Consider the following 11,428-nt stretch of genomic DNA (forward strand, 5'->3'; position numbering starts at 1 on the left):
AACCGAACCGCCACCCGCACACACTCCTCACCGGCCATGGCCCAACCGAACCGGACGCCGGTAACTGGATGGACCCAACAAACCGTTACACTCGATCTGATGTTTAAAGTAAAAGAGTTTTAAAAGTGTTCTGGTTTTATAGATTCGTAGAGGTTTCTAAATTGTATTAAATTATACAAATATCACCTGTTTTTAGACTGTTTTAGTCCTTCTTCAAACACCACAAAGTCAGTGTCACATTTTCTCTACCACAAATGCAAGGGCTTTTCTTTCTAAATGATGTTATAATATTGTAATCATATTTTCAGGTGAAGTACCATATATTTATGTACAGATCCAGTTTGCATATTATGGTGTACAATACATACATAAAATAAAATGTTTAATGAATAAATGAAACTTGTCTACGGTTCTTTTACCTACGGAGTTTCACTTCACACACAAAGCCACTCCGTCTGTCATGGTGATGGTTACAGGAGGTTAAGTTGTGTTGACTTCCAGACAGGGCTGGACTGGGACAAAAATTAGGCCCTGGCATTTTTGGCCCAGACAGGCCCACCCCAATCGGTCGGACCACACCCACCAGCACAAAAATACTTGCCTTATATACTCGTCTTATATACTGTGCTGTACAGTCATATGACAAACTGTAGTATTCCCCCAAACCACTACAAAGACGACTACATACAGTAAGCAATGGTACCAGTGCAAGTAGACCAGTGTACTCAGTGATCAGATTCCAGAGCGAATTTACGAACGCAGCCTTGTTGTTCTAGATTTTTTTTTCCATTATCAACCTATCATTGCGCTTTAGAGTAAAACAAAGCACGCAACTGTCGCGTCTATCTTTTCATGGCAACTCTACATTGTGATTTAAAAGGGATATTAACTAATATTAAGTAATATTATTACTTGGTTACATTTTGCAATTGATCCGCGGTACACATGCGTGCCGAACCGTGGGGGGCGATCCGTTACACCCCTACACAGCTACCTATATTTTCCTTACCGGGTCAACGGTTACAGGCTGACTTGGCCCCGCTTCTTCTGTATCCTCTCTATCCTCTGTATCTGTACCCTGCTCCCGCTCCTCCCTACCAGCCTCCTCTTCAACCTGTTGCTGTTGCTGCTGTGGTAAACTTGAGGGTGCAGCAAACATGTCCCTAATGTTTACACATTTGGCAGCATCTGCCTCGAGTTTCTTTTTGTTTTTCTCCCTAAGTTTTTCCCAGCCTCCCTTCCGTTTTAGTGTGCTTTTGCGCTCCATCTCTCTTAGTATCTATCTAGTAACTATCCAGGCTAACTAAATTTATTTTGCCAGCCGGCTCGGCCCAAAACTACCGCGAAACTGAGACGGAGGTCTGGTGCTGCGTGCGTGCGTGACCCCTGACCCCCTTCTCTCTGTTGATTGGGCCAGCCCAGTGTCTGTATAGAAAAGCAACCAATGGGCCGCTGTCCCTGATTTATGGGCCGTTCAATGGTAGCTTTCGATTTATGGGCCGTTCGATGGTAGCTTTCGGCCGGGCCGGCTGGTAAAATTTTTTTTAGAAAAAATAAATAAATAAATATTTTGCCGGTCGGCTCGGCCCAAAACTACCGCGGCCCACCGGGCAAATGCCCGGTATGCCAGATGGCCAGTCCAGCCCTGCTTCCAGATGAAAGGACCCCCTTTCCTTCACTCGGCGTCTGCACGTCCGTAACGTAGTTGTAGCCGGTTAGAAAGTTGTACATAAACATAAACGGGCTCACGGTGATGAACGTAAAGTTCGTATCGAATCCGACCAAAGTTGTTTAGCCGTTAAAGACTTTAACTTTCCGTTATCCGTTATTATCCACCCTGCTCCGTGTTGTTGTCGCTCCGCGGTTGCCTGGGAAACCAGCCGATGCCAGCGGATATTCGAGGGATAATAATAATAATAATAATAATAATAATGGTTTTATTTGTAGCCTATAGCGCTTTTCCTGCAAACGTTGCACCTCAAAGTGCTCCAATCATTATATAATCATAATTGAATTATTTAGTCATTTAAAGGCAACAGTAAAAAGATGGGTTTTTAGTCTTGACTTGAACATGTTTGCTGAGGTTGCATCCCTAATGTAAACTGGCAGTGCATTCCACAATCAATTTGGGTGCATAAAATGAGAATGCAGCCTCACTAAATCTCTTCTTTTGTACATGTGGTACACAGAGAAAGCCAGCGTCAGAAGACCTGAGAGCTCTCAGTTGTTCAGGATGTTTCAGGATGTTCAGGAGGGGCTCGTGGAGGAGCAGACCCGTAGATAATACATGCATACATACAATGTCTATGAGCAGACCACTGGCGAATTTCCGAAACCTAGGAAGACAGGAAGGCAGGGGAAGGCTCATTAGGGTTCGGCCATACAGCCACACCCACATATTGTCTGCAGTGGAGGCCAATAACACAATAAGTAATGTGGACATCATTTTGTATCAGTCTGTGTGTGTGTGTGTGTCTGTGTGTGTGTGTGTGTGTGTGTCTGTGTGTGTGTGTCTGTGTGTGTCTGTGTGTGTCTGTGTGTCTGTGTGTGTGTGGGGGGGGGGGGTCTACACAATAAACAAATCATTTTTCATCATCAGTTGTTTTTTATTCATTTGCAGGAAAAGTGCTATACAAATAAAAGTTATTATTATTCACAGTCTGTGTGGGTGTGTGTGTGTGTGTGTTTGTGTGTGTGTGTGTGTGTGTGTTACCCTGTGGGTCAGTAGTACACACAGCGTGTGTGGTGTATGGGGATGTGGGCCATCTCTTTGTGGTGCTGCTTGGCGTAGGGCCACAGGTAGAAGTCTATGAGGGCAGAGTTGATGCTGCAGGGCGCCGCCCCGTCCCTCTCCTCCACCAGGGCCCACAGACAGGCTCTGATGCGCTCCACGCACCAGATGGAGCAGCCGCGGATCTCCACCTCCCTGCGGTCCCCTGAGCTCAGCAGCTCACCTGGGGAAGAGGCAGAGATCACGTCACGGTCATACTCTGTGACGCGGTCTGGTGAAAAGGTCCGCATGTCGGAAATTCTGGCAAGTCGCGCAAATGCCCAAAAAGCTTCTTCTTGGAAAAGAAAAATATATATATATATATTTTCCGTTTTCTGGCATATTACGAAAAATTGTCTTCAAGTTTAATCTTCGAGTGTTTAAGAGCCCACTCAATATAACAAACAACAGCTTTAGGATCACTAAATACTTATACTTTGTGAATTGGATTCACTGTATTGTCTGCTGTAGGCTACTGGGTAAGTGATACATGGCTTGTAAACAAACGTACGTTTTAGGACGTGTTCAAAAGCAAGGACTGTGTGATCATCTAATTATGAGTAGTTTTGAGTGTGTTTTTAAAGTGTTTTTAGTATGTTTATGTTCCATCACCATGTGGGGATGTGCTAAACATGCAGTTAGATGTTCATAGTGTTGTGGATATAATTGATTCTTAATAGATTTAGTAGAACTTACAAAGCACAAAGAGCTTAGATCAATTGTCTCCAAAGAGGCCTTTTATTAAGCCAATGTTTACATGAGCGCAGCAGCAAGAAGCAAGCAGGAAGCAAAAAGGCCCCCCAACGATGGGCGGGACTCATATTTATAGAACTGTCCTTGGTCATGAGGTCACCATTCTTGGGAACCAATCATATTATACAAATCTGTGATTACATAAGTTATGGGCCTTGTCCATAGTCAGAATTGTTCACTGCGCCACAGATCTTGGCTCACACCTTACAGGAAGGAAATGGGCCTTCCTTGAGTGCTAGATTTCGCCCCTACTCCAGAGAGACACAATTTCTCAGTATAACATAATATAAAACCACTACAATAGCTTAGATGTTTATTCTTAGCTGATAGCGATTAGCAGCTGTTTTGCGTTGTGTTTTCATTCAGAGCGAGTTTCTCCGCTATTTGGTGTGAGGTGTACCAACATTAAATAATCTTCTTCAACTATTATACAATCTGCACTTTCATAATCTGGCAAAAAAACAGAAAAAGTCCTCAAGTACGGCATTGGGCAAGGTCATTTTCCACCAGACCCTGTCACATATACACACTTACTGTACACATGCACATTTAAAACACACACACGTACACACAGAAACAGACACACACACAGAAACACACACACACACACACACACAAACACACACAAACACACACAAACAAACAAACACTCACACTCACACCTCTCTTTCTCACCTTTCTCCAGCGCCTGCAGCAGTGTGTGTGAGTATCGCAGGGCCCCGAGGTGGACCAGGGCCTGTGGTACTCTGTAGTCCGCGAACATGGTGAGGTAGTCCAGGTTGGGGATGTCCCCCTCCCCCCGGGCCTCCATGATGCCCCAGAAGTCAGCCACCAGGATCTGGGCCCGCTTGTAGAAGGAGAGCCTTGTGCCCTGGAGGGGAGGAGACACCAGCACAGGATGTTACTGGAACTATTCACCACAGAAGATGATGCTAAGCTACGTATCCTCTTTGCTCTCACCACAGAGGATGATGCTAAACTACGCATCCTCTTTGCTCTCACACAGGAAGATATTTATTTTATTTCTGTATCAGGATCCTCATTAGCTGTTAGAATTAGCATGCAGCCACTACAGAGCAATTATATATAAGAACAACATGATGTTAGAACAATACGTACACAAAATAAATACAATACATAAAAATAAAAAAAATATATATATATATTGTCAAGACACCAAGTAACAACATTTTACACTCTATTCATATACTTTATACCCACCCACACAACCACTAGCAACCCTACCACCTCAGGAGGGAGAGCTGAGGTGGAGACCTGTCCTCCAATCTTTAGCCAGGAGGGGGCGCTGTGAGATCACTCTGGCAGCTTCTCACCTGTACTTTGGATCATCTGCTGTTTCAGGTGTCTGGCTTTTAATCTTTAACTATTTTTATTGTTGTTTTTACAGACTGTGATTTTGTTTTACTTTTTATGTAGGCCTATCTGTCTATTTTAGTTTTCTCCATGGAATCTAGTGTCTTTGACTACTAAGAAAAGCATCATACAAAATGAATGCATTATTATTATTATTATTATTATAATTATATGAAGCATGCATGCTTATTGTCATGTTTTCAAAGTAGTTATCTATACACGTTGTGTGAGTGAGTGGTTGGTTTTGTGTGTGTGTGTCTGTGCGTCAGTGTGTGCGTGTGTGTGTCAGTGTGTATATTATGTGCATCAGTGTGTGTATGTACATCAGTGTGTGTGTATGTGCATCTGTGTGTGTGTGTGTGTGTGTGTGTGTGTGTGTGTGTGTGTGTGAGTGTGTGTACAACCTCGTAGGTGGCCTCGTCTCTGTAGGAGGGCAGCTTGTCGACGATGAGCTCCACCATCTTCCGGGCGTCGTTCTGGGCGGGGCTTATGAAGCTGCGGAAGCTGCCGCCGTGCTGCAGGAGGACACGCCCCCCCTCGGTGAGGGCGGCGTGGCGCTGCGGGAGCATGGGCATGGGCGTGGCGTTGTCGGAGCGCAGCACGCGGCCCAACTCCTCCACGCTCACCTGAGAGAAGAACGACGGATCGGTGATGGGGACACCTAGGACACACACACACACACAGAGACACAGAGACACAGACACACAGACACACAGACACAGACAGACACACAGACACAGACACACACACAGGGTAGAATAAGTCAATTTGAATCATGTGTATCATGTGTACACACGCACACACACACACCACACACCACACCACACCTGCACACACCTAAGTGAGTGATTTCAATTACAGGTGATTGTAATGATGGAATATTGGCAATATAACAAACATTTTAAAAAGATTGACCAGTGTGGGTATGCAAGTGTGTGTGTGCGTGTATGCATGTGTGCGTGTGTGTGTGTGTGTGCGCGCGTCTGTGTGTGCATGTGCGTGTTTGTCCGTGTGTGTGTGTGCATGTCTGCATGCGTGTGTGTGTGTGCGTGTGTGTGTGCGTGTGTGTGTGTGCATGTCTGTGTGTGTGTGTGTGCATGTCTGCGTGTGTGCCTGTATGGACCAGGTGTGGTGGACCAGCCAGCTGCAGCGGCCCCCGGGCCTCACCCTCGTCCATGGCTCTGGTGACGGCAGCACAGAGGGTCATGTACCCCCGGTAGGTGCTGCCTCTGTGGGTCACCTCGCACTCCTCCCCCTCCCGGTCCGGCCAGAAGGAGAAGTTCAGCGTGTCGACCACGAACACCCAGTTCAGGGCCTGGTCCGAGGTGGGGGCCGGGGCCAGGGGGTTGGCCTTCTTCCAGCCGCTGGCCGTCAGCTCCTGGCTGTCCCTCAGGGCGTACAGCATCTCCGCCACCCTGCGCACCCCCTCCTCCTCCACAAACACGTCCCGGCTGCGCTCCGCCACGAAGCGGCCAGACTCCCGCGGGGGAAGCGGGGGGGTTGGGGGGGTCGCCATCAACAACACTGCCGACGCATCAACAACACCACGTCACTTTAGGATTATCATGGAGATTTACACCATCCAACAATATGTTTACACATCTGTACATACCCTACTGTACATAGCTACCATAACTGTACATAGCTCATAACTGTATATCTCTAAACTACCGTACTTGCCATTAGATAATCTAATCTTATCTAATCTAATCTAACACAAGTTTATGTGGCCCGGGGTGGTCCAGTGGTCTAGCCCCGTGCTCAGTGCATACACGAGCTTGGGTTCGAACCTACATTGTCTCCATCTAATAAAAATAACAAAAGAATAACCTTAAACCATGTTAGTTTGCGATTGCAGTAGACAGTCACACGCCTGTACGGTGAAGCCGTCAAAGCAGGACATTTCTAACCAGAGCTCAGAGACACAAAACCCAGTATCACTCTCTGCTGTGCGAGACCTGGGGCAACCTTTTCGCATATTGTTTGAAGTAACTTCTCTGAAACCCTGAATGGTCTCATACACAGACATTCACTGAGACCACAAAGGCACCGGCTCTACTTCGTAGGCCTACTGTTAGTGTGATACGTGAGACATGGATCCATTTGAATGTAATCGTGGATACACTCACTGTCTAAAGTGACAGGTAACAGTTACCGGGGAGAAACGTACCTTTACCATGAGACCAGCAGAGAGAAGTCACGCAAGTTCGTCGCGCTCCGAAGTAGCAGCCTGTTATTATTCATTCAACCAATCAGAGCGGTCTGTTTTGTCACGTGTAATCAACCGAGTACGCTCTGTCTTTTGGTTGGAGGAGGGGCCGCAGCGGGATATACTTGTTTGGTTGTGACCAGGGTTGCCAGATGGGGCGGGTTTCCAATCGAATGGGCTACTTTTGATCACACTGGGCCGGATTTCTTTTTGGGGGGGATAAATAGCATTTAGGCGGTATCAAAATGTCAGTGCCTGGAAGTTACAAACACACAACGTAGTAGCTACAATGTGCATGTTTTTAAAATGTATTTTACAAACATCATTGGCAACAGACATACAGTTCAGGGGCGGGAGATGGGCACCTGCCCAATAGTAATTAGCTAGTCTTCTGACAGTATTTAGCGGTTTTTCAGACTGTGGTTAGGCTGGAAATTGTCAATCCCATTTGGCAACCCTGTTTAGTTGTGAGACACTATAAAAGCACAGACCTTGTCCCTTGACCCTGACTTTATAGCTTATGATGCTCATGATAACATACAGAGACCGAGACGTCATGAAATGTTTAACAAGTGTTCCAGCCAGTCTAGTGAACATCCTGACATTTGAGTCAGCAGGCTTGGTGGAAAGTGGCTTATTCATTGATTCGAAATTCCGCTGACAATTAAAACCGAGGCACCTTACTTTGATAAATGAAGGACAAGTTATTAAGGTACATGGGGCTTGTTTGTCATTTAAAGGAGGGGCATTTACAGGGGTTTTACCCTCTTATCCATGTTGAAGGGCTATTAAAACACAGACGGTACTTTGATATAAGAAGTTAAATACACACGGTACACATTCAGGAGTTGTGGTCCTGCCCCTGGTGATTGGACACCTGACATTTTAAATAGTTTTACCAATAAGGTAAGAGGTGTGTTTCCCTATTGTAAAAAGCTACAGAGTAGCCATTTCCCTGTTCATGACATCATTCATCTACCAACCTCTCAGGAAGGCCTCCAAGATCTCCAGGGACCCGACCCACCCTGCGCACGTACACTTTACCAGGCTGCCCTCGAAAAGGCGATTCAGGACCCTGGCCGCTAAGACAAACAGACTGAAGAACAGCTTCTACCACAGGGCCGTCCAGGCCCTGAACACAGCAAATACCTAAGTTCTGGGCCCTGGACAGTCTGGACGGATTGTATGGCAGCTGCTGGACTGAAAAAATCAGGTGTAGTGCTGAGGCACAAACATGTACATTTCAAGCCTGCAAACTGTGACACTTTAAATAACGTGAAACAATACTATTGTGCAATATGACAACCCTAGTCGTCTATCTGTACAGTATAGTACAGTGGATTGTGTACATAGCCTTTATTTATGTAAACCAGCTCCTTCCCTTCTTGTGATTTTTTTAAACGTTTTTTTTTTTCCCTTTCCTAACACCAGGGGAGCCACCCCTCCTAAATTTCGTTGTTTGGTACCTGTACTGTAGAAATGACAATAAAGTCCATTCATTCATTCATGGACAGGAAGCAAAATGATACTTGCTATAGTAGCTAGCATAAACATAACATAGCGTAGCATAAACCTCAAACAATGTTGGTTAATACATATCCTTACCCGTCCCTGGATAAACAGCAAATGCTTGAAGGTGATGGTTCTCTGTCACTCAGTTGGTAAAGCACGGTGCTGCACCAAGGTTGTGGGTTCGATTCCCACTGGGACCATATATACACTGAAAAATATCATGCACTCAACTGCAATGTAAGTCGCTTTGAATAAAAGCGTCAGTTAAATGGCATATATATATTAAGGTAATTATGTAACTGTGTAATTAACACAAGTTATTACTTAGCGGTTTGCTCAGAACAAGCATTGTGATTGAGAGGTGTTCAAAGCAGTGATTTAATAAACTAATAATGTCTTCCCTCCTAAGTTCCAAGTTCCAACCAAGCGTTGATCAATTCATGATTTAAAAATCCTCATGGAAAACAACATCCCACACTAAATAGAGGTGTTGTGCTTCTGTGGTAATACAATACATCAGAGTAAAGCTCATATTCTCCACTAGATATACTACTCGTTAGTCGTCGCCCCGCCCCACGCCGCCCCAAACCTTCAACACACTGTAAAAACACCACAACAACATAGTACAATGTCCTACATTTATTTTTAAAAATCATAAAATGTTCCATACAAAAAAGAAAAGCTTACATTCTGCACATTGGTTGCACTGAGTGGTGAGGGGCAGGCCGTGTGTGTGAGAGACTCAACACAGACAGAGATATAACACACACACACACACACACACAGGACAGGCTTAAAGGCCGATTTAAAGTTCTGCGTAAAATCGACGCCGTAGCCTTGCGTAGTCCCGCGTGGGCCCGCCGTGCCTACGGAGAGGGTTAACGTGCACATCTCCAAAATTTTAAGAACGCGTCAGTTTCTACGCAACCGTAAGCTCTGTGATTGGTCCGCTTGGTAGCACATGATTCCGACAAGATTCCGACTCTCTCGTCAGCCAAAATGCGGAAGCCATGACAGAAATGTCATTCACTTTTTCTGTAATTACTTATTAATCCATATTTGAAAAATTATGATAACCATCGTATTATCTTAGTTTAATGTCATTTCAATGGATCATAGAACTTTTATTTACAACAAGCATAACAAAAAGATCGCTATTATGCCGCTTTGAGCTTTGAGCTCCGTTGAGTTCCTAACCGGAAGAGGCACAGCACAGGGGCATAGAAAACACACTGCCACCTAGCGATGTGACGGTGTAATTGCAGAGCGACCTACGCAGAAGTGTAAAGTGCGAGAGCCCTTACGTAGTCTACGCAGGCTACATGCGTAAATTCGACGCAGAAGCTTAAATCGGCCTTTACTCTACTTAGACAGACACACACATACATACACACACACACACGCAATCAAACACACAGACACACACACACACACACACACCATAGAAAACAAACCCATCCAAAAATAAAGGTAGCCTCTGTTCTCTGTCCAGAGACTCCACATGAACACAGATGTATGTGTTTAAAAATACAGATAGACAGATGAGAGGAGGAGAGGATGAGAGGAGGAGAGGACTGCAGAACATCTACAAGTAGCACAGGAATGTTGGACCTTTTTATTAAAAAAAAAAGAAAAATATTAAGAAACCCCACAGAACTGGGACAAAAAGATAGGGGTGGGGAGGGGGTTGTGTGGTGGTGGTGGTTTGGTGGGGGCTTTGCTTCAATCTTAGTCTCCTGGCTTTAGAGGAACTGACCAGAGAACTGCTTCACACTGAAATATAAAGTAAAAATAAAAAAATAAAATAAAAAAGAGAATTCACAGGACTCAGATATAGAGATGGGGGGGGCGGGGGGTGGGGGACACAGAGCTCTGGCGCCTGAGTGGTGGAGTGGAGGCTAGGCGAGGGGGGGGGGGGGGGGTTAGTCCTGGTGTCCCAGCAGGTGCAGGGCGCTGGAGGGGAGAGGAGGAGGGAAGGGGGGCAGGGTTAGTCACCATGGCTACAGGACGTCCACAATGACAGGCCTACAGCGGCGGCGGCCTATTAGCATTTGTAGCATCTTTAGCATCATTAGCATATTAGTATTTGTAGCATCTTTAGCATCATTAGCATATTAGTATTTGTAGCATCTTTAGCATCACTAGCATATTTAGCATCTCTAGCATATTGAGCATCAGTGCAATATGAGAGGAAAACAAGAAATGCCGACGGTTGCCGGGGAGACAGAAGAGAAGAGGAGGAGCCTGTGCCGTGTGGTAGACTGTGATTTGTTGTCAGTTTATCTAACTAGGAACAACAAAATCACTAGTCTTCCACACAGCAGCAGGCAGGGGAGGCTGTCCACACCTGCTTCACAGCGGCCTCTGACACGGCTCACGCAGCTCAACCACATCTGACACCCATCATGTCCTACTACAGGGTCCTCCCCAGGAAGTATGTAACGGCCAATCATAATACAGGGTTCTCTCCAGGAAGTATGTAACGGCCAATCATAATACAGGGTTTTCCCCAGCTCTGGGTCTGAACAGCGGAGTGCTGGCTTGTCATTATCAAAACCAGACTCGTGTTTAATTCACGTCAAACTACTTTTTTATATATATAAATCAATCAGCTAAAATGACGAATTCACTAAAGCAAAACAGCATAACGCTTTGAAAGATAGTTACTCTTGTCGTTACTAAATAATAGTTTAATTTGCCTTGTAATGTTCACAACATAGTGGCATGGAGCAGAAACACCCTTCCGTTCTTTGGGGAGAACCCTGTAAATAAAAATTTATAAAAAATAAACTCTTACGATGATGAACTTT

At 45.2% G+C, this 11,428-nt stretch overlaps 1 protein-coding gene across 1 annotated transcript; it reads right to left on the bottom strand.

Annotated features, from left to right (window-relative positions):
* Positions 1-2,631: 2,631 nt before the first annotated feature.
* qng1 (Q-nucleotide N-glycosylase 1) lies at positions 2,632-6,413 on the bottom strand (the record flags this gene model as incomplete). Its single annotated transcript, XM_080532961.1, has 4 exons — positions 2,632-2,954; positions 4,199-4,394; positions 5,302-5,558; positions 6,065-6,413. The coding sequence occupies 4 exons, from the start codon at positions 6,411-6,413 to the stop codon at positions 2,722-2,724; spliced, it is 1,035 nt and encodes a 344-aa protein (XP_080389087.1). The 3' UTR covers positions 2,632-2,721.
* Positions 6,414-11,428: the final 5,015 nt, after the last annotated feature.

The sequence above is a fragment of the Nansenia antarctica genome, assembly GCF_963989245.1.
Source record: "Nansenia antarctica genome assembly, chromosome: 5".
In the NCBI taxonomy this organism is placed as follows: Eukaryota; Metazoa; Chordata; class Actinopteri; order Argentiniformes; family Microstomatidae; genus Nansenia; species Nansenia antarctica.